The 23,961-nt window shown below is 42.3% G+C and overlaps 3 protein-coding genes across 3 annotated transcripts; all 3 read right to left on the bottom strand.

The window, feature by feature from the left end:
• Window positions 1-334: 334 nt before the first annotated feature.
• Window positions 335-1,264, bottom strand: LOC138420374 (olfactory receptor 4X2-like). The gene has a single exon (XM_069553563.1). It carries the CDS (start codon window positions 1,262-1,264, stop codon window positions 335-337), a length of 930 nt encoding a protein of 309 aa, XP_069409664.1.
• Window positions 1,265-7,325: 6,061 nt separating this feature from the next.
• On the bottom strand, window positions 7,326-8,258 carry LOC138420206 (olfactory receptor 4B1-like). Its single transcript, XM_069553339.1, has one exon. It carries the CDS (start codon window positions 8,256-8,258, stop codon window positions 7,326-7,328), a length of 933 nt encoding a protein of 310 aa, XP_069409440.1.
• Window positions 8,259-22,527: 14,269 nt separating this feature from the next.
• Window positions 22,528-23,457, bottom strand: LOC138420406 (olfactory receptor 4X2-like). Its single transcript, XM_069553595.1, has one exon. It carries the CDS (start codon window positions 23,455-23,457, stop codon window positions 22,528-22,530), a length of 930 nt encoding a protein of 309 aa, XP_069409696.1.
• Between the last annotated feature and the right edge of the window lie 504 nt (window positions 23,458-23,961).

Raw genomic sequence — 23,961 nt, 5'->3', positions numbered from 1 at the left:
AGGGATTGAGGGCAGGAGGAGAAGAGGACGACAGAGGATGAGATGGCTGGATGGCATCACCGACTCGATGGACGTGGGTTTGGGTGAACTCCGGGAGTTGGTGATGGACAGGGATGTCTGGCGTGCTGCAATTCATGGAGTCACAAAGAGTCGGACATGCCTCAGCAACTGAACTGAACTGAAGAGAAAATATATAGTAAGTGATTATAGTGAAGTTGATGGAGAATAACTCTAAAATTAACAAGTCCTGGGAACTTGTCCTTCATCTCATTCTGCCCCTTCAGTTTGGACAGAGCATCACCTAAACCCAAGTATCAAGACCAAGGCTCAGCCTCTACCTCTCTTCTGCTTTCACTGCTCTGATCCACAGCCTCTTCACGGCCTTCTTCACTTCAGCATTTCTCAGGGAGTAGATGACAGGGTTGAGCAGTGGGGTGATCACCGTGTAGAACACCGCCACCATCTTGTCCACAGACAGGGTGGTAGAGGGTCTCAGATAGATGAAGATGCAGGGCCCAAAGAACAAGGTGACCACAGTGACGTGGGCCCCACAGGTGGACAGGGCCTTGCGCCGCCCCGCGGAGCTCCGGGTCCTCAGATGGAGCAAGATGACCACATAGGAGGATAAGAGGACCACGAAGCTGATCACAGACAGGGTCCCCCCGTTGGCAACGATCAGAAGGCCAGTGAGGATGGTGTCAGAGCAGGCAAGTTTGAGCAGGGGAAGCACGTCACAGAAATAGTGGTCGATCACATTGGGGCCACAGAAGGGCAAGCGGAAGACAAGAAGGATTTGGGCCAAGGAATGCACAAAGCCCCCCACCCATGCTGCGCCCACCAGGACGGCACACGCCTGCCGGTTCATGATGGTGGTGTAGTTGAGGGGCTTGCAGATGGCCACGTAGCGGTCATAGGCCATCACAGTGAGCAGGAAAATCTCAGTGCCAGCAAAGAAGTGGAGAAAGGAAAGCTGTGTCATGCAGCCCCACAGAGGGATGGCTTTCCTCTCAGCCAGCAGATCTGAGATGAGTCTGGGGGCTGTCGTCGAGGCGTAGCAGATCTCCACAAAGGACAGGTAGCTCAGGAAGAAGTACATGGGGGAGCCAAGGCTTCTGCTGCTCATGACAGTGAGGACAATGAGGAAATTCCCCAGCACAATGGCTGTGTACAGGAGCAGAAATATCACAAAGCAGGCTTTCTGCACCTCTGGATTGGAAGAAAGTCCCAGGAAAATGAATTCTGTCACATTGTGTGTTTTAGCCATGATGTAGCCACCAGGAGGCAGGAATTTGGAAGGGTGATCTGAAATGATACACCTTCCTTAAGGCGGGAATTATATACTAGTCCCTTGCGTACCTGAAATGCTACCATTCAAACTCTGCAAACTTGGAACCTTCTCAGAAATAGGAAATCCATCTCTGCAATCCACAGACCCTTGCAGTCGGTGACACTCTTCTCTTAGGACATTTTGGAAATACAGCACTTTGAACACTGAATTGTAATTGTGCTATGTGACCATCTGGCCCACCAAACTGTGGACTTTCTGGAGCAGAGATTATGTCTTGCTACCACTGCATCTCCAGTGCTAACTGAAGCACCTGCATAAAACCACACTCAGTGAACGTCCTTAGGATGGGGAACAGTGCCTATAGATCACCCCGGCCTTCTTAGCAGAGTATTTGGTACACCACAGAAGTTCAGAAAATACTGAAAGGACAAAGGTCACCAAGGACCAAGGCCACAGCTTTCCATCCCTGAATCCCATGTCTAGCAGAGTGCTTATTTCAGGCAAAGCCCAGACCAATGTGAGAGCACTCAGCATTCCCTTTACTTTCAAAGTGGAATGATAATCTTCACATGCTCACAAAACAAAACTCACCCCACTGTTTCTGGGCCTTTGCTGTCTCGCCACTGTTCCTTTCATCTGTTCTGATCCCAGAGAGCAAAATAGTGCCCTGAGAACATCCATTACCTCGTGAAGGTTTCCCAGTTACTCAGTCTCCAAGCATTAAGGCCAAGTTATGCACCAGAGCTCATACATCTCAGGAGTTGCCAGATGGAGGATCCACTCTCCCTGCAGCCTTAGGAATGCTGAGACTAAGCCAGTAAGTCTATTCCAGCTGATTAAAAACAAGAACACAGTAGACTTGCCTCTCAGATGTTCCTCAGAGAAATAAGAATTCTGGCAGCTCAGCCTTGAGTTCACTCTGCTGAGAGATACTGGGGGTGGAGAAGGGTGCGTTATGATCAAATGAGAGAAGACTGGTCCCCAGAGAGCCATGCCTTTCCCCTTCCTCATCAGGCACCTACCTCATGGGAAGCGGGACCTGGATACCAACCTCTCAAACTTTCTTGTAGGTAACATAACTTCAGAAATCAATAGGGAATATATTAAATTAATTTTACCCAGTGTTCACAGAGCACTTAGGCTATGGGGCTCTATGCTGTTCTGAGGGCAATTAGATCCAGCTCTTGCTTATCATGAACTCAATTATGTGGTTTTACATATGACACCATCCCAAGGATGGGTTCAAGGAATTATGGACCACAAACATCAGAAACTGAGCCAGCCCTTCTCCTGGCCTTTGGTGTGGATGACGTGAGGCTACAGAACAGTGGTTCTCAACCATGGGTGATTTTGCCCCCAAGAGGATATGTGGTAACATCTAGAGACATTTTTTTTTAACTTTATTTTGCTTTACAATACTGTATTGGTTTTGCCATACATTGACATGAATCCACCACGGGTGTGTACATGAGTTCCCAATCCTGAACCCTCTCCCACCTCCACCCCATATCATCTCTCTGGATCATCCCTGTGCACCAGCCCCAAGCATCCTGTATCCTGTATCAAACATAGACTGGCAATTCGTTTCTTACATGATAGTATACATGTTTCAATGCCATTCTCCCAATCATCCCACCCTTTCCCTCTCCCACAGAATCTAAAAATCCATTCTATACATCTGTGTCTCTTTTGCTGTCTTGCATAGAGGGTAATCATTACCATCTTTCTAAATTCCATATATATGTGTTAGTATACAGTATTGGTGTTTTTCTTTCTGGCTTACTTCACTCTGTATAATAGGCTCCAGTTTCATCCACCTCATTAGAACTGATTCTAATGTATTCTTTTTAATGGCTGCGTAATACTCCATTGTGTATATGTACCACAGCTTTCTTATCCATTCATCTGCTGATGGACATCTAGGTTGCTTCCATGTCCTGGCTATTATAAACAGTGCTGCAATGAACATTGGGGTACACGTGTCTCTTTCAATTCTGGTTTCCTCGGTGCATATGCCCATTTTTAAACTTTCATTTCCTACCTGTGTGGGAAGGCGGTGTTACTGGCACTTACTGGAGTTGACTCTTTGGAAAAGACTCTGATGCTGGGAGGGATTGGGGGCAGGAGGAGAAGGGTACGACAGAGGATGAGATGGCTGGATGGCATCACTGACTCGATGGAAGTGAGTCTGAGTGAAATGTGGGAGTTGGTGATGGACAGGGAGGCCAGGCGTGCTGCGATTCATGGGGTCGCAAAGAGTCAGACATGACTGAGCAACTGAACTGAACTGAACTGGAAAGAGGCCAGAGATGCTAACACCCTACAATGCGGAAGACAGCCCCTACCACCACAGCAAGGGTTATCTGAGTCAAAATCACAATGCAACTGCTGTTGAGATGCCCTGCTCAGAAGGAAACAAAACATTTCCAAACTGATCTTTATCAATATTAAACTGGATGTTGGTTTGAAAACACTACATGTGAGTTTATTACTCTGCTTTGGCCTCATCTTTATTAAATTTTCTGTCATTAATAGTTTTTACAAATGGTATAATAACACTTTGTAAGATCAGCGTGCTCTCTCCGAGTCCTAAACATAATTGTCATTAATTTAGCCTGATTAAAATTAAAGCTGAAACAAAATGCCAAGTTTCAACTAGTGATTAAGAGACTGTTATGACCATATTTTTTTTAATTATTTTACAGGTTTTAACATAAGATGTCATGTAAAAAACCCAAACAAACTTTTTGGCCAACCCAATAATTGCTTTTGATAGTGCAAACTCTGAATTAACCATTATCATTTTTTTTCATTATCTATTATATTTAAAAAAAAACATTTAGGAAGAACATTAACAAATAATTACATAAAAGCTCAAAATATTTAAGAAAATCTACATTTATTCTGTACATCTCATCACTAAGCTTCTGTGGAAGGCTGTAAGTCAAAATCTTTTCTCTGTTGAAGGATTCAGTTTAATACATCTAAGGAAGATGAGTTTTTAACATGAGTCTATGAACGTGCATTACAGGAAAATACAGTTGTTAAAATGTTTGTGGTATGAGACTATTTGCTCACCTAAAGTTGTACATTTTCAAGAAAGGCTGATGTTATTTTCTAACCTGGTGAAGATTAACCCTCTTACTATGGCCACACTTGCCTAGCTCTGATTAAACTCCACCATTATATGAAAAGTACAGATTCTTTAAGAATTAGGGATAGTTCTACACAACTTTTGCCTTAAGAAAAGCCATTTTGCAAATTCAATGAAGATGTGAATTGGTCAGCTCTCCCTTTTGATGTTTATGCCACTACTTACTGTTCCAGGCTCCTTTGCACCTAGGGATAGATATATAACCTAGTTCCGCTCAATAGGAACAAAATAAGAATTGTTCTGGAAAAGTCCTTGGAACTGTTTTCTGAAATGAAATGAAAACCCCTCCCTTCTTACATGTGAGCATGTAATACCGAGAGCTGCTTTAGCCATCTTGCAGCCATGAGGGGCCAGCCAAGAGAACTGAAGGGGCTTGGGCATCGTGGGAACAACAAAACAACCCTGGGACCACTGACCTCCCAACTTCTTGTTGAGTGAGCAATAAACATTACTATGGCTTAAGCCAGGGGCTGGTAAACATGTTCAGTAAAGTGCTACGTAGAAAATATACAGGCTTTGCAAGCAGCGTCATGAATGTAGACAATGAGCTTATAGTTACCCAGAGACAATGAGGGGTGGAACAGATTGGGAGATTGGGACTGACGTATACGCACTGCTCTACACAAAACAGGTAACTTGTGAGAACCTACTGTTTAGCATAGAGAACCCTACTCACTGATCTGTGACGACCTAAATGAGAAGGAAATCTAAAAAAGCAGGCACATATGTATACACAGGACTGATTTGCTTTGCTGCACAGCAGAAACTGACATTATAAAGCAGTTTGCTCCAATAAAAATTAATTTATAAATAAATAAGAATTTCATATGTAGAAAAAGAAAATATATAGGCTTTCCGGATCACACAGTCTCTGTCATAATTATGCAACCATGCCCCTCCAACACAAAAGCTGCCATAGATAAAAAGAGTAAAATAATGGGGCATGACTGTAATCCAGTAAAACTTATTTGTAGGCAATAAAGCTTAAATTTCATTCAATTTTTATGTGTCACAAAATATTATTTTACTTTAATTTTTCAACTATTTGAAAATGTAAAAGCCTTTCTTGGCTCACAGGTCATACAAAAACAGGCAACGTGCACGACTGAGTGACTAGCACTCACTCACACAAGCACATAACTCAGTGCACAGACAACAACTGTCTAGAAAGAAAGGGTCTTGTAAAATTATTTGGATGAAGATATGAATGGTTGTATATTTATGGCTGAGTCTTTGCTGTACACCTGAAACTATCACAACATCGTTAATCTGCTTTACTCCTATACAAAATTACAAGTTTGAAAACAAAAAGATATGCATGGTTGCATGCCTGCTCAGTTGCCGTCATGTCCGACTCTGCAACCCCATGAACTGTAGCCTGCCAGGTTTCTCTTGCCTAGGATATCCAGGCAAGAAACTGGAGCAGGCTGACATTTCTTTCTCCAGGGGATGTTCCCGACCCAGGGATCAAACCCTCCTCTTCTGCGTCTCCTGCCTTGTCAGGCAGAGTCTTTACCACTGAGCCACGTGGGAAACCCATGTGAATGATTAACCACAGCTTTATTATATTTCACCTTCCACAGACCTGTCCATTCTAACAACTTCCTACTTCCACAAACAAAGCTCCTACTGAGGAATTTGAGGCATTGGATTCGGGTTAATAAAGGGGGAAAACTAAAATTAAGGTTTTTTTTTTTTAAGAAATAGACAACTTTAACAGGGTTGATATTTGAGAAGATGCATTCCTAAAAAATTGCCTTCTTGTTTTTTTCCATTTAAAAAACATCGGAGAGAAAAACCTTCTCCTATGGTAGAAATATATATACAGTTGTCAAGAGCTGATAAGATGATTCTTGCTAAGTGAACTTCTTTGAAAAACTTAATTGATCAAGTTTATACATACTGGCTTGAAAAGCCATCTATAACAGTATATGAAAGGATGAGACAGATGTGCTGAGTGCAGCTGTCACAGAGATGGGAGATATTTAAATATTTTCCCTTATTAGAAAAGATGAAATAGTTATGTTCATAGTAATGGTTTTTCAGTTTTTAACATTATTAAATTTTTTATTTTATACTGGGGTATAGTTGATTAACAAACAATGTTGCAATAGTTTCAGGTGGACAGTGAAGCGACTCAGCCATAGGTATACATGTATCTGTTCTTCCCCAAATGCCCCTTCCATCCAGGCTGCCACATAACATTGAGCAGAGCTGCAGGTGATCTACAGTAAGCCATTGTTGATTATCCATTATAAATATAGCACTTGGTACATGCCCATCCCAAACTCCCTGTGCACGCTGAGTCATTTCAGTCGAGTCCGACCCTTTGGAACCCTATGGACCACAGCCCACCAGGCTCCTCTATCCATCGGATTCTCCAGGCAAGAATACTGGAGTGGGTTCCCACTGCCTTCTCTGCCACACTCCCTAGCTAGACGTAAAATGAAGTATTGATAGAAAAGCCTTCCAGGGATTCCCACAAGAGCACATTGATGGAGGGTAAGAATAAAACATAAACTTATGTCTCCCACTACCGCAATCTTTCCACACATCACAGCACGCTAACACTGAGAAGTAAAGTAAACGAACCCAGGGTTCGCAGGTAGAAGGTGACAGAGTGGGAATTCCAATCCAGTGATCCCTCCCTAGAGTCTATGCCCTGTATACTATTGAACATGAAGAAAGACAGCAATGCAGCTCAATTTTTCAACTTTCTCCAAAATACAGAGGGCTATGAAAGGCATCTGATTTATTTTATGGAATATAAAGCCTTCACCTAAAATACAACCAAAAAAAAGTGAATAGGTGAGCTTTTGCTCTGTTCCTCACAGTTCACTAAAATCAGACTTTTATTTAGTCACCATATGCATGCTCAGCTGTTTAAGGTTCCACCCCTGAGTTAACTTTCCTGCCCCACAACCTCCTCAAGGCAACTTTCACCTCTGCATTTCTGAGTGTGTAGATGATGGGGTTCAGCATGGGGGTGACCACCGTGTAGAACACGGCCACCAGCTTGTCCTCAGTGAAGGTGGAGGGGGGCCGCATGTAGAGGAAGATGGCAGGTCCAAAGAACAAGACGACCACCGTGACGTGAGAGGCACAGGTGGAGAGGGCTTTGCGTCTCCCCTCTGCTGAATGGTTCCTCAAGTTGACCAGGATGACAACGTATGAGGACACCAAGAGGAGGAAGGAGAAGACAGAGATTAATCCACTGTTGGCCAACACAATGACCCCCTCCACAGAGATGTCAGTGCAGGCAAGCTTGAACAAGGAATGGAGGTCACAGAAGTAGTGGTCAATCACGTTGGGACCGCAGAAGGGCAACTGGACAGTGACGAGGATCTGCACCATGGAGTGAATTATGCCCCCCAGCCAGGAAGCAGCCACCAGACAGTGGCACACAGGCAGGCTCATGATGGTTGTGTAGTGAAGGGGCTTGCAGATGGCCACGTAGCGGTCATAGGCCATCACCGTGAGCAGGAAGATATCAGCAACTCCAAACAAGTGGAAGAAGAATATCTGAGCCACACAGCCCTCCAGGGAGATGGTCTTAATCTTGGAGAGTAAGTCTGTGATGAATTTAGGGACAACAGTGGAGGAGTAACTGATCTCCACCAGCGACAGGTGACTAAGGAAGAAGTACATGGGGGAATGCAGGCTCTTACTGACTCTCACCGTCAGAACAATGAGGCCATTGCCCACCACCGTGGCCAAGTACACGGGCAGGAACACCACAAAGCACGCTCTCTGCACCTCTGGATCCTGGAAAAGACCGCTGATAATTAACTCAGTCACATTATTGGTCCTCGCCATGGAATCCTTTCAGGCGTGCTGGATAAGAGCTACTGAGAGCCCTGTAATAAAATGAACACTGATCATAATGAATTCACTCCATATATAGCATGTTGGGCAGTGCAAACAACATTATAATACACTTACTATGATATCACTCAATTAGCCAGTATGAACGTATTAAGCATTAACAGTTTATATATCAGAAAATTAAGGCTCAGAGAATTGGCTGTTTACCCAAGATCGCACAGAAAGTAGTGAATTCTGGGACTCAGAACCAGACTTTCTGACTGTAGCCACAATTCGTTTTAGTCCATTATAAGATATTCTGAATTTAGGGAATCATTTACGTTCAGAGATTATAGTTTTACTATCCTTTTGCATTTTTTAGTGTTTTTTACTTCATTGCATTTGAACGCTCTCTCCTATCGGGGAATTTTCATGAGACATTTCTGTTCTTAACTTCCTTTTTCCCTTATCGCTGCCTCAGGGAATCATCTTCCCACTGATATTTCTACCTTTTTCCGAAAGGTCTCTGCCCTGATTTCTTCACTCCTTTCTGCCAGTCCTCAGACTATTCAGGTCAGATTCCTTCTCCAGTCTTGCATCTTCAATAACTATGTTCTTATGACAGATGCTTAAACACATTGGAGATAATTCAGCCCACCAGCTTGTCACCATCACTGCACTATTACCTTCAAATCCCGTGCCCCTCTGCTCAAACCACTGACAGACCGTGAACTCACAGAGCTTGTCCTCAGGTAGCACTGTTACGGGTGGCCAGCCTGCTTATTCTTTTTCCAGGTTAGTAGAGAATTTCTCTATGCGTTACATCCCTGGAACATACTTACTGACACCCCTTACACATCTATACAACCCCAAACTAGAGGGAAGAAATACAGATCATGATACCACCTCAAGCCAACAATGTCACGTAATTCAAAAAAATATCTTCCAGATTAAGCTAACCAACTAGGACTTTTTTCACCACATAAAGTCCATGAGACGTAAGAATGAAATAGTATTAATACTTTGAATTTCTAAGTTTTATCCCATTATCTTTCCCCTTATCTCCAGGAGTTGGTGATGGACAGGGAGGCCTGGCATGCTGCAGTCCATGGGGTTGCAAAGTGTCCGACATGACTGAGCAAGTGAACTGAATTGAGCTATCTCTGATTTTATACTAAAACTTTCAAAGACTATAGCTTTGGACAGATACAAATGAACGTATTTACAAAACAGAAAAAGAAATAAAAATAGGGGGAAAAAAGAAAAGAAAAGAATAAAAGATGGAAAGGCTTCAACCCCAGGGATGCAAGCAACCATGGAAACATTTCCACTCACCACAATTCCAAACTTTTCCCATTCAGGACTCTGTTTCTTAGGCTGCCATGTTAGGTTTGAACAGATTTTCTATTTCTTGAGGTCTGTTCATTTAGATAGTAATTCAGTACTGTTGTAGACATCTACTCTAGTGTTGGGGGTGTGGGGAATATTATGTTTGGAAAGGGTTTAGGAACATATGGTTCACTTTAAAAGAGCAGAAATTCTGTCTCATCAATTTATTTACACTAAGGGAAAGCATGTTGGTTGCTTACACGCCTTGGTCTTGTTAGGATCTTTCCTTTATATTTGTTGGCTTTTACAATTTTGACTTGAATTGTCATGAAAGAACTATTATCTTATGCTCCAAATCTTAATCAGCCTTTGAAATGTACACCTCTCAGAGCTGTTAGTAAACACAGATTTTCGCTTGTTTGCAAAAACAAGAAAGAAATATACCTTTGAAGGACTGAAAAAGAAAACCTCAACAGCAAGGAGCAGAACAACAAAAGAACAAAACCCAAAGGTCAGTGATTTGGACTGATGGAAACAAATCAATATGTGTCAGAATTTCTCAGGTAAGGGCATAAGCCGAGGTTAAGACTGTACGAAGTTACTGAACTTGAAAAATTATAGAAACTAGTGTTCTGGAGCAAGGAAAAGACTAGAGAAAGAGGTCATGACTTCTAAAGGAGTCAAAGAAATGACTGAGGTGACTCTGAGACACACTAAAAATAAATGCTCATAACAAAACCAATACAATATTGTAAAGTAATTGACCTCCAATTAAAATAAATAAATTTATATTTTTTTAAAAAAAGCATATATTCTATTTTTGGGACTTCCCTGGTGGCTCAGACAGTAAGAATCTGTCTGCAATGCAAGAAACCCGGGTTTGATCCCTGGGTCAGGAAGATCCGCTAGAGAACAGAATGGCAACCCACTCCAGTATTCTTGTCTAGAGAGTTCCATGGACAGAGGACCCTGGCAGACTATAGTCCACGGGGTCACAATGACTCAGACACAACTGAGCAACTTCACAACAACAATAAAATAAATGCTCATGAAACATAAATACTGTTTTTAACAAAAGTAAAAGATTGGTACTTGGAGAGTTGGCATGGGTGAAATAAATAAACAAGTTTCATATTAAGTTGTAGATGTGGAGATCAAAACAACCACTCTGAGACCAAATAGTATGCATCCAATGCACACCCCTCTGTTCCTACAATTAATATTCCATGAAGACAGGAGTTAAGTCTACAAGAGTCGGAAGTTGTGCTGTGCTGGATTCAGTTCAGACCAGCTCAGGAGAATCTGTCACAGGCGTCTCTTTCAGCTCCACACATCACATTGATAGCTTGAAATCAGCCATGGTGGGAGCACGTTGGAAATCAGGAAATGATACAAATCAGGGCTGTTTACTTAGGAGAGCCAGTTATTAACTACTCACCAGCACACCACTAATAGGAGGCTGGGGAAGAGCCTTTCCGCTACATTCCTGATGTTTGCTCCACACAGAGGAAGTTACAGCGACTAAACTCCCGGCACCACGCTGCCCCAGAGGAGATGGAGTAAATTGAGAAGCAGAGATTAGGCATGCCCTCTCCTCCTTTTTTCTTGGAGTGAGGTGCTGCGGAGAGAACACTTTCTACATGCCCTGGGGCAAGTTCTGTATCAGTGAGGTAGAGACAGACAGCTCTGTAGGGTAGGTCCCATCTGTGTCTGCGTCAGTCACTCAGTCATGTCTGACTCTTTGCAAGCCCGTGGACTGTAGCCCACCAGGCTCCTCTGTCCATGGAATTCCCCGAGAGTAGGAAATGGCAACCTACTCCAGCATTCTTGCCTGGAGAATTCCATGGACAGAGCAGTGGTGCCCTTCTGATAAAAGTCCCGAGTATATTTACTTGCCATGAATGGATGTGAAGCTTTACCGAATTCTGAGACTAGGGTTTAGCAAAGCCACTTGGAGCAGATTATACACCACAATCTTCATTATCATCTTTTCCTGATGATATCTTTGATCCTAAACAAAGATAATGTTCCTTCCCTTCAAAATGCCTTGTTCTTTTAATTTAGAAATTAATTCACCATTCACATAGAAAGAGATATGTTAAGTTTCTTCAAACCAAATGATATCTTTTCTCAGAGAGAAAAAAAATATTTATTAAAAAAATATATGCTATACCAACATAAATATCCACCAAATCTGCAGTGGGATTATCTGTCTGCCTGAATGGGAATCAGAACAATATAATTTCTTGGAAGTAAAATAAAAATAATAGGAATTTCCCTTTGTAGAAGCAAAGAAGTTTTGCCATTCAACAAAGAAGAAAGAAGCTACCTACTAGAGAGCTAAAATTCCAGGAAGGTGGATGCTGCAGAGAAGTTGTGTTGGTGGTCATGCCAAACAAAAGCAGTATTGCTAAACACATCACAGTGTGGTGGGATTTCCAATACAGGCACCAGGGACCCCAAATCATTAAAAATCCCTGGCACAATCTCCCACCTTGGAAAATCAAGCAGCTCAATGGTTGAAAGAGAAGACTGTGATTCTCAAGAATCACCATTACTACATTCACACTCACAAACCCAAGAAAATGATTTGGACAGAGATTAGGGTTGGAGAAGGAAATGGCAACCCACTCCAGTGTTCTTGCCTGGAAAATCCCACGGATGGAGGAGCCTGCTAGGCTACAGTCCATGGGGGCGCAAAGAGCGAGTTCATTTAGGGTTGAATCCATGGACAGAGGAGCCTTGTGGGGCTACAATCCATGGGGTCACAAAGAATCTGACACAACTGAGTGACTGAGCCCACCAGGTTAAAGCTAATAAGACTAACCTACAGAATAACAGGAGACCTATAGCAAGTGTGACCTGGAAGATACCTGGAGGCATCATCAGTCTCCAGGATGCCCAGGCTTGTCGCTGTGGAATCCTATGGGATCCATGCCTCCCTTTCATTCCCACACCCAGTCAGTCACCACATCCCGTTTACTTTGTCTTTGATCACCTCTCCCACGGGCCGTTAATTTTCCCATCCTTCCTCCTACCACTGTCTCTACTGCTGTCAGCTGATACCAAGATTATCGGAGCTTCTCAGCCTCCAGATGCTCCCATTCCATCCATCCTGCAGACTATAGCCAGAAAATGGTTCCTTGGACCCTTCTTTCCTCAGATCCTCCACTGGCTGGGAATGAGTGGGGAAAACCTACACTCCCCTGCTCACTTTTAAAGACTTGAACAGATTGAGCCACCTCAACCATCACCCTCCTACCCACTAAACTTCAACTCACCTCTATTCAACTCAGAGTCCTCTCCTCCTCACGCAAGCCCACCCTGATAATCCCCACCACAGAGCCCTCCTTCACCAGAAATGACCTCTCCTTTTCCCTTCCAATTCGACCCCCCTTCCAACCCAGTCCTGTTTGTTCAATGATGCTTGCCTTTAAGACTCCTCCAACCACCTGTGTCTTCTCTTCTTTAGGCACTGTAAATCCTTTGGTGATTATCCTTAAATGTAAATATTGTTATGATACTTCTCTACCTAAAATCTAGCAACAGCCCCCCATTGCCCATGGCATAAAATATAATATTCTCATTATGAATTCCAGGTCCTTCTTGAACTGATCATTGCCCACGTTTGCATCCTTGTTTTTTCATTACCCAATTGAATATTATACAGGTACTTCTTAATACAAAGTTTCTTTTCTCTATCTTTATGTTTAGCATTCCTACTTTAGAGATAAAGAACCTCATTACTACAGGAGTAATACAGTCTTTTCTTTGGTCTCTCATAGCATTTTATCATACGTCTTTTAAATCATTTCATAATTTATAGCTTCTGAGTCTATACAGACTATCATATATTATGATGACGTTCAAAATTTTCTCCTTACTATTCTTCAGTCTTTATCATCAACTGCAGTTTTGGTTAATAATTATAGCTAGCATTGCAATAGTACTTGCCATTTGCTATACAAACATTAATTCATTTCATTCTCACAACAGGCCTGTAATATGGGTATTATTATAACCACTGCTTTTTTTATACAGATGAGGAAACAGAAGCACAGATAAGGAAATTAACTGGCCATTCCCACCATCTCTCCCACTTGAGAAGACATACCTCCTTGTTCCCTGCAAAGCTGCCTCCCCAAGAAACATGGAAAGAAGGCGTGACCAGCATGTGAAAGCCTGAATCAACATTTGAGCATGTACATCAGGTAACCTGCTGGACTGGGGGCCAGAGCCAGTGATAGACAGAAATGCAGACAGTAAAAGAGAGCTTCATGTGCCACTGGGACAGGTCTCGGAATGAAGTCACAGAACCTCCGTCTCAATCACATGGTTCTCACTTGATCATCCCAAATCACCTCACAGAATCACAAAACTGCAAAAGACTTACAAGTCACCAGATCTTATGTTACGTACATTTTACAAAAAACAAATGAATAAATTGATTCCTTGCCCTGTCCTCTCCCTGCAAAAAATCTTCAAAATCAACTACCTAATTAACAAATGAGGGACTTCCCTGGTTGTCCAGTGGTTAAAAGACTTCCCATGCAGGGGGGGCATGGGTTTGATCCCAGGTCAGGGAAGGTCCTACATGCTTGTGGCATAACCAAAAAAATAAATAAATAGTATGATCTTCCCTGGTCACTCAGACAGTAGCCTATAATGCAGGCAGACCTGGGTTCAATCCCTGGGTCAGGAAGATCCCCTAGAGAAGGAAATGGCAACCCACTCCACTACTCTTGCCTGGAAAATCCCATGGATGGAGGAGCCTGGCCAGCTACAGCCCATGCAGTCACAAAGAGTCGGTTTAACAAAAGAGGGAGTTCCCTGGTTGCCCAGTGGTTAAGACTTTCCATGCAGGGGGACATGGGTTTGATTCCTGGCCAGGGAAGTTCCCACATACCTGGGACATAACCAAAAAGAAATAAATAGTATGCAATTTATAAATTAACAAATGAGCATTTGTGGCTGAAAGAGAACTGACTGGCCCAATATCATATATATGGCTAGTCAGAAACTCTACAACTTACTTCCAGTCACATCACCTACCCTTAAGTCAGAGAATCTGGTGTGGTCCGTTCTGTCTTAGGGCAGGCAACTGGCTCAGATGGATCCCAAATGCATTCAAGTGCCTCCAATTCAGCATGAAGTTAGCTTCTGCTGGAATTGGCCATTACTTCAGGAAATGATCTGGTTTGGAGAAACTGGGAGGGGATGAAGCATTGAATTCCTCTCTGGGAATCCTGACAAGCAAGATGCTTTAACTAACATTAACACACTCAGATGATTTTCCCCTGAAGGCCCCCACTGAGCCAAGTTCGGGTCACACTCAGCTATGCCACTCTGAGAGTCGTGCTGAAAAGATATAGAGACCTTTCATTCTAACCTCCTTTGTTTATAGATAGGGCGACAGAGGATGAGCCATGTTAATTGGATCCTAAGGCACACGCCAGTTAGTTGCCAGGTTACTAACTTAGAAATCAGTGCTCTTTCAACACTAGGCTGCCTTCTGATGGGACTGTATGGTGGTTGCTACTGGACTCAAGATCAGATCTTGTCCCCAAGAGAAAAATCAGCAATATTCCTAGGACTTCTAGAAAACAAAGAAGGTCATGGCTAAGATGAATCAGCAAAAACAAAAAGGAAAATACAGAGGATTTGGATACGGATTAACATCTGGATTTATAAAATATAGAAGAAATACACATAAGCCCAGGAAGTAGCAACCCAGAGATTTTTAAGATCCTGCCTTTCCTGTAGACAAACCTATCCACACACTGAAAGTTCAAGGGCTGTGATTAAATGCTTAGATCCATGAACTATTTGAAATAATTTCAGCCACACATATAATCAAGGGAACAATTTCCCCATGGAATTTCCTTTCTCTGGGGTGAACTTTACCAAGTAAACTATGACTTGGGGAAAGATTCAAAATCACTTTCAATTAGCTTAGTGAGATTTCTATAAAGTTTTTGCACTCAAGAATGAGACAGTAAGAGAGGAAATTTGAAAGTAAGATGAAGGAAAATTTTTTCCAGACTGAACTACTGAGAATTAACAGGAGAATAAACAGAGAAGAAAGAGGACTGGACAGGGAGCCAGGACCCCTGGGCACTAGTTGGGTTCAGGTGCTGATTAACTATCTAACTTAAGCCACGTCATCTCACCTTTTCACCTGTCACTCTCCCGTTTCCTCTTCTGTATAAAGTGACAGAATTGCACTAGGTCAACTCCAATGTACCTCCTGATTCTAACGTTCATGGATTCAAATCACTGAGTTCCCCCCATGCGTCAGCCTCCTCATCAACGTCCGGAATGCAGTACATGCTCGTTAAGCTTTATTGAATAAGTTATTAAATGTATCTGAAAATTCCGGAGTGAGTGAATAATTAGTAAATTATGTCACAATTGGATTCTGCAACATAACCAAGCTATCAAAATCATGTTTATAAAAAGTGCTTAATTACATGGGTAATAGATTCCCAGGTGGTTCAGTGGTAAAGAATCTGCGAGATGTAGGCTCAATCCCTGGGTGGGAAGATCCCCTGAAGGAGGAAATGGCAATCCATTCCAGTATTCTTGCGTAGAAAATTCCATGGACAGAGGAGCCTGGTGGGCTACAGCCCATAGGGTCACAAAGAGTCGGACACGACTGAGTGGCTGAGCATGCAATGGACTGTAATAGACTGCCTGAGGCCATAAGCCAGTCCTTCCATCCATCATCCTCTTCCCTTTTGGAACAGGGCAGAACCCTGATATTTAGCAGAACATAATTCTACACAGAAGAAAATATTTTAGTTTCCAATCTCCCCTGCAAATAAGGGTAATCATGTGACTAACTTCCATCAAATAATGTGAACGTAAAAGTACTATGTGGCACTTTTGAAAAATCTGAAAAGAAAGGAGTTCACTTGCCCCTTCGCCACACTCCTTCCCTGCTTCCTGGGAAGACAGATGAAATGTGAGAGCTGTGTTGTCCAATATGGTACCCACTAGCCCCATGAAACGTTTCACCTTTAACTTATTAAAAATAAATACATTTTAAAATTCCATTCCTTGGTCTGGATAGCCACATGTCAGCTGCTCAGCTGTCCCTATCACATAGGACAACACAGAGAACTTCTCTGCTGCTGCTGCTAAGTTGCTTCAGTTGTGTCCGACTCTGTGCGACCCCAGAGACGGCAGCCCACCACGCTCCCCCGTCCCTGGGGTTCTCCAGGCAAGAACACTGGAGTGGGCTGCCATTTCCTTCTCCAATGCATGAAAGTGAAAAGTGAAAGTGAAGTCACTCAGTCATGTCCAACTCTTCGCGACCCCATGGACTGCAGCCCACCAGGCTCCTCCATCCATGGGATTTTCCAGGCAAGAGTACTGGAGTGGGGTGCCATTGCCTTCTCTGAGAACGTCTCTAGCACAGCATAAAAGTCTGCTGGACAGCGCTGGAACATAGCACCAGCAGCCCTTCGAGGTGACGAGGCTACAGCTGCATGATTGAGGTGGCAGAGTCTAGATTTCTGATAATATTGTTCGACCTCAATAATCACGCTGGCTTGTCTGCCTCCGTAATTCCATCTTATAAGCGGCTCTGTTTTTCTGTTATATGCAGTTCAAGCTATACCCAAAAGGATACAAATAATAAGTGGGAAGAGAATACAAAATTGTATACACAGAGTAGTTTTCTGCCCTCTACACATTTTCCTTTGTACTATTATATTTATTGCCTACAGCTACAGCTGCAGCTAAGTCGCTTCAGATGTGTTCCACTCTGTGCAACCCCATAGACGGTAGCCCACCAGGCTCCTCTGTCCACGGGATTCTCTAAGCAAGAACACTGGAGTGGGTGGCCATTTCCTTCTCCAATTTATTGCCTAAAAAATACATTTTCTTGGGGTTTTATTTTATGTTGTAACAGAACTGACAACTGAGAACCTAACCAGGAGGTCTCCAATGCTAAGTGTTATATCATTACACTTCTGTGAAGTAAGAAGGCATTTTAAACATTTTACAAATCTCTGCCTCTTAAAAAAATAAAATAAAATGTTTTCATTTATTCCTGTGTTTTTTCCAGTGAGACTAGGAAAAAAGTGATCAATTATCCCTCAATAGACCAACCAACTCTCAATCCTCAATAGATGAGATAATCCCTGAGAATTCTGACAGTTTAGTAGAAGTAGATATTATCTGCTCTTGCAATATCCAATGACTCAAGTTCATTGCTAATGTCCTTTCTATAGATCTCAGGAGAAAATGAAACACCCACATGAGTAAGCAACTCCTATCACAGCCTGCAGATAACATCCTAGCCTGCTACATCAAGCACTGAGAGAAAGGGAGGGCAGCTCCTCTGAGTCTAGGTCTGGACCAAATGCTTTCAGTCCAGCTCAGTTCAGTTGCTCAGTCATGTCCAGCTCTTTGCGACCATCCTCCTCATCTTCACATTGAGTAGACTGAGGAAGAGGAGGAAGAGGGTTGGGCTTGCTGTCTCAGGCAGAGGCGGAAGGGGAGGCAGAAGAGGCGGATGCATTTGATGTAACTTTATGGAAATACATCATAACTTCTGACTTTTTGTTTTTCATTCCTGTAAAATTGTTTCTAAGAAGTACTAATTCTTCTTCTACTATTTAGTTTCTGTGCCTGTTTCGTAGAAGGGTCTATGTTTAAAAAGAAGTCAAAATCAGCCCTTTCTAATTGGAACCCTTGTCCAGGTTGTCTAACGTCAATACGTTTTCTGGTGCTACTCTGTCTTCTTCTCTTCCGGGCACTGGTTTGGAAGCTCTTGTCTCCATCAAGGTGTCTTCTGCTAATGCCATGAGTGTGCAGTCTATTAGCTCTTGAATTTCTTCAAGATCCATATCTTGAAACACTTCACTCCCTACCTATTTGTCTTCCTTATCCACAATCTCTTTCATGATTTTCTTGATTGGCTCTGTCATAAACCCTGTGAAGTCATGCACAGCATCTGGGAAGGTTTCTGTAGCAGGAATTTATTGTTTCAGGCTTGATGGTTTCACAGATTTGTCAACAATGGCATCTTCACTGGTGTGATTATTCCAGACTTTCATGGTGCCTTCTCCATCAGGTTCTCTCCCATCCTGTTGACAACCCTTTCCATAGAGCACCACAGATAATGAATCTCAAAGGTCCTTACGCTCCCTCAATCTAGAGGCTTAGTTATACTCCTTGTGTTTGGGGACAAGCAGACAACTTTGACGCTTTCAGTGTTAATCTCACAGGGTTCTGAGTAATCAAGTTCAGTTCAGTTCAGTCACCTAGTCGTGTCTGACTCTTTGCAACCCCATGAATCGCAGCACGCCAGGCCTCCCTGTCCATCACCAACTCCCAGAGTCCACCCAAACCCATGTCCATCGAGTCAGTGATGCCATCCAACCATCTCATCCTCTGTCATACCCTCCTCCTGCCCTCAATTTTTCCCAGAATCAGAGTCTTTTCCAATAAGTCAGCCCTTCACGTCAGGTGGCCAAAGTATTGGAGTTTCAGCTTCAACATCAGTCCTTCCAATGAACACCCAGGACTGATTTCCTGTAAGATGGACTGGTTGGCTCTCCCTGCACTCCAAGGGACTCTCAAGAGTCTTCTCCAACACCCCAGTTCAAAAGCATCAATTCTTCGTTGCTCAGCTTTCTTTATAGTCCAACTCTCACATCCATACATGACCACTGGAAAAACCATAGGCTTCACTAGATGGACCTAAAGTAATGTTTCTGCTTTTTAATATGCTGTCTAGGTTGGTCATAACTTTCCTTCCAAGGAATAATCAAAGGCATTGTCCAACACCAAGAGATTTAAAAGACAGTCCCTTACTGGCAAGGTACTAGACAGTCCCTTACTGGCAAGGTACTTCCTGACTTCAGAGACAAAGTGTCAATGGAACCATTAGCTGCAATGATGGCTTTATGGATTTTTGTTTCGTTTCTTTTCTTTTTTTACAATCATCCTTATACTGGAATCATTTATCTTAAAGTGGCAGGTGACCCTTGCTGCATATCTCAATCTATGGAACATATCAAGCAACTCAACTTTTCTGTAACATCGTGACTTTGCTTCTTAAAAGTACTTCTAGAATCACTAGTGGCACTTCATAAGGGTCCCCTAGTGTTATTCAATGTTTATGACATTGCACTAAATATGATGAAAAATACACAAGAACCTCAAGAGATCACTTTTTACTGAGAAAAACAATTTACTGCAGAGGTGACTGCTCAGGGTAATTGATTAGCATCAGATGCATTTTAAGTGTATCTTTGTAACACTTGAGCTCACTGAGCAACAGGAGGTGGCAATGGAATTACCACAGTCATGCTGTATGCACTACCGTTAGCTTTATGAAGTTTGATTTGATACTGCCTCTTCACATTCTCTACTGTAAATAGTACCATGTTTTACACTTATATGGTCTGTAAGTGTCTGCGTACCTAAGTTTTGATAAATTTTAAGGCAGCAACATTTCAGGTGGGTTTTTGAGGGTGGATAAGATGTTAACAGGTAGAGAAATCTGAATGTTCAATGAAGTAAGTGGACAAGTCCCTTCCAGTTATTGTATTATTGTCAATTTTTAATTTATATTAATATAAATTATATATATATAATTTACATAGTCTTATAGAGTTAGATGCTCCTATATTAGGTATATTATAAATGCTATATCATCTTCTCGTATTTATCACTTTTTCATTGTGTAATATCTTTTCTTGTCTTTTATTATAGATTTTGCTGTAAAGCATATTTTGTCTGAAATGCATACTGCTATCCCAGCTTTCTTTCCATTTCTGTTTTCATGAAATATTCCTTCCATCCCCACACTTTCAGTCTGTTTGTATCTTTAGCTCTGAAGTAAGTCTTTTGGAGGCAGCACTTAGATAAGTCTTGTTTATTTATCCAAATAACCTCCCTAAGTCCTTGGTTAGAGCATTTAGCCCAGTAAAATTTTAAGTAATTGTTGATAGGTGTGGACTAGTGATTTTACCATTTATTTTCTGATTGTTTTTGTAGTTCTACTCTGTTGTTCTTTTAGACTCTTCCCTTGTGGTTTGATGATTTTCTTTAATGCTGTTTGTGTTTCTTTCTCTCTAGTTTTTGTGTATATGTTGTAAGTTTTTGATTTGTGGTTATCATGGAGTTCATATATGTTGACCTATATCTACTTCTTTTAAACTGATCGTCATTTAAATGCAAACACATTCTAAAATCTCTATATTTTTCTCTCCTCCCCACATTTTTTGATGTTATATTCTACATCTTCATGCATATCCCTTAAATATATATGTATATATTTAAATATATACATATATATTTGCCTTTACCGGTGGAATTTTCCCCTTCCTATAATTTCTTAGTTCTTGAAGCCTTTTCTCTTTCCATTAAGTAGACCCTCTAATACTTCTTATAAGGTCAGGTTAGTATTGATGAACTCTTTTAGTTTTTGCTTGTCTGAGAAGTTATTTATTTCTCCTTCAATTTTGAAAGATAATCTTGCTGGTAGAGTATCCTAGGTTGTAGGCTTTTTCCTTTCAGTACTTTGATGGAGGTCTCCACCTAGAGCTAGTTTCGCTCCCTTCTGAGAGTGTGCACAGAGACAATGGTCTCTGCCCTGGAGCTAGTCACACTCTCCCAAGTGTGCGCACCAAAGGGTGCATTGCAATGGCTGCTCCTGCCCTGATCAGAAACAGGGGCTGGATTCCTTCTGGTTTGCTCCCTGAAGTATGTGTTCCCTATTAGTAGTGGCAGCCTCTATCTTACTGGTAAATAGCCCCAGAGCATTAGGGGCCCAGCACAGATAGGCAAGAAGAGTGGCATGCTTGAGTGGTGCTGGAGGAACAGCTGGATCCCCAGACAGTTTTCAATCTGCTGTCTTTCTGCTATAACTGGGAGTAAGCAAGGCTGTGTGTATGCCTTTAAGAGCAGAGTCTTGGATTCTTAAATCCTTCTGGTAAGCCCCATTGGTTTTCAAGCCAGCTAAGAGGGTTGTTCTTCCTGGTATCAGACTTCAGGCCTGGGGTGTCTAATATGTAGTTTCAACCCCTCAGTACCCTGAGTCTATAATATCCTCTCCTTTTCTGTGTTCCCCTCTGTGGGTGTGAGTCCTAAACAGATCACATCTCTTCCCTTTCCATCAGAATCCATGGGGATCTCTCTTTACAGCTTTAGTAGAAGAATTCTGCTGGTACCTGTATCAACTTCAGTGAGAGTCACTACATATATAGCTCTAGTTTTCATATATTTATGAAGTGAGATGAGCCAGCTTCCTCCTACTCTACCATCTTGATCTCTCTCCTTTCAAAATGTCTTCTGACTAAGGTTTGACTTTTTTTCATAATTAAACTCAGATTATGTATTTTGGGTAGAAATATCACACTGACGTTGTGTGTCTCTTTGTAAATGGCAATAATAAATGTGAGTAATTGTTAAAGGAAGTGTCTACCAGCTTTCACAACTATAAAGTTACATTTAAATTTTTACAATTAATAAACATCTTGTGGGGAGATCATTTGAGAGTGTATAAAATTTTATTTCTCACCAAGAAAAACTGTAATGACTGTGCTGGATTAAAAACATTCTGAGAATTGATTTGAGACTATGCATCAAAAGTTATGGTAACTTTTAATGTAGTAAATTTATGATAGCAAATTAGACTTAAAACTGAGAAGTATCATTAAAGATTTTTATTCAAGAATACTTAGCACATTATTATTTATAGTAGTAAAAATATATAAACAATCTAAACATGTAACAGAAAAATGGCTAGTTAAGTAGTAGTATATCCATAAAAGAAAATATTTAACAAATGATTACAATGAACCTATTGAAGACTGGAACCAGTTGGAGTAATCTAAAAATAACAAGCCCTAGAAAATGTCCTTCACTCCATTGTGTCACTTCACTTTCATTCACCATCATTCTAAGCCTGAGGATCAAGACCAAGGCTCAGCCTCTACCTCTCTTCTACTTTCACTGCTCTGATCCACAGCCTCTTCACGGCCTTCTTCACTTCAGCATTTCTCAGGGAGTAGATGACAGGGTTGAGCAGTGGGGTGATCACCGTGTAGAACACGGCCACCGTCTTGTCCGCAGACAGGGTGGTAGAGGGTCTCAGATAGATGAAGATGTAGGGCCCAAAGAACAAGGTGACCACAGTGATGTGGGCCCCACAGGTGGACAGGGCCTTGCGCCGCCCCGCGGAGCTCCGGGTCCTCAGATGGAGCAAGATGACCACATAGGAGGCTAAGAGGACCACGAAGCTGGTCACAGACAAGGTCCCCCCATTGGCAACGATCAGAAGGCCAGTGAGGATGGTGTCAGAGCAGGCAAGTTTGAGCAGGGGAAGCACGTCACAGAAATAGTGGTCGATCACATTGGGGCCACAGAAGGGCAAGCGGAAGACAAGAAGGATTTGGGCCAAGGAATGCACAAAGCCCCCCACCCATGCTGCGCCCACCAGGATGGCACACGCCTGCCAGTTCATGATGGTGGTGTAGCTGAGTGGCTTGCAGATGGCCACATAGTGGTCATAGGCCATCACAGTGAGCAGGAAAGTCTCAGTGCCACCAAACAAGTGGATAAAGAAAACCTGTGTCATGCAGCCCCACAGAGGGATGGCTTTCCTCTCAGCCAGCAGATCTGAGATGAGTCTGGGGGCTGTCGTCGAGGCGTAGCAGATCTCCACAAAGGACAGGTAGCTCAGGAAGAAGTACATGGGGGAGCCAAGGCTTCTGCTGCTCATGACAGTGAGGACAATGAGGAAATTCCCCAGCACAATGGCTGTGTACAGGAGCAGAAATATCACAAAGCAGGCTTTCTGCACCTCTGGATTGGAAGAAAGTCCCAGGAAAATGAATTCTGTCACATTGTGTGTTTTAGCCATGAAATCACCACCAGAAGGCAGGAATTTCAATGGGTGATCTGAAATGAAACAAAACACTCCTACATTAAGTAGGAAAATTGCATAACAATCCCTGCATGTCTGAGAAGCTTGTGAACTGGATACTGAAAGACTAGTAGAAGTTAGTCATGTTAAAAAAAAAAAAAAAGGGAACAACACTCCAAAAAAGCAGAAGAGGATGTACAAACAATGGAAATTCATTGAGTAAGGCTGGAGTAAAGTGGAATTAGGAATACGAAAGCTGGAAATAGACTATAGTATCACTTTATAAAAGACTCCTATGGACTTTGGAGTTCAGTCAACAGACAATGGGAAATCCTGAAAAAAGTTAGGCAACTGAAAAGTAAAAGCATTTTGTAGGTAGAGGTTGGACTAGTGGATTAGCCCTTGAACTGTGAGACAGGTGAAAGTGTTAGTCTCTCAGTTAAGTCTGACTCTTTGAGACCCTATGGGCTGCAGTCCACTAGGCTCCTTCATCCATGAAAT

The sequence above is a fragment of the Ovis canadensis genome, chromosome 15 (assembly GCF_042477335.2).
Source record: "Ovis canadensis isolate MfBH-ARS-UI-01 breed Bighorn chromosome 15, ARS-UI_OviCan_v2, whole genome shotgun sequence".
NCBI lineage: Eukaryota > Metazoa > Chordata > Mammalia > Artiodactyla > Bovidae > Ovis > Ovis canadensis.
Note: the sequence above shows the minus strand (reverse complement) of the source record. Positions and strands in the feature narration are given on the sequence as shown.

Bases quoted from the DNA above. Each gene is read 5' to 3' on its own strand.
- LOC138420206 (XM_069553339.1), bottom strand. From the start codon at position 8,258: ATGGCGAGGACCAATAATGTGACTGAGTTAATTATCAGCGGTCTTTTC.
- LOC138420406 (XM_069553595.1), bottom strand. From the start codon at position 23,457: ATGGCTAAAACACACAATGTGACAGAATTCATTTTCCTGGGACTTTCT.
- LOC138420374 (XM_069553563.1), bottom strand. From the start codon at position 1,264: ATGGCTAAAACACACAATGTGACAGAATTCATTTTCCTGGGACTTTCT.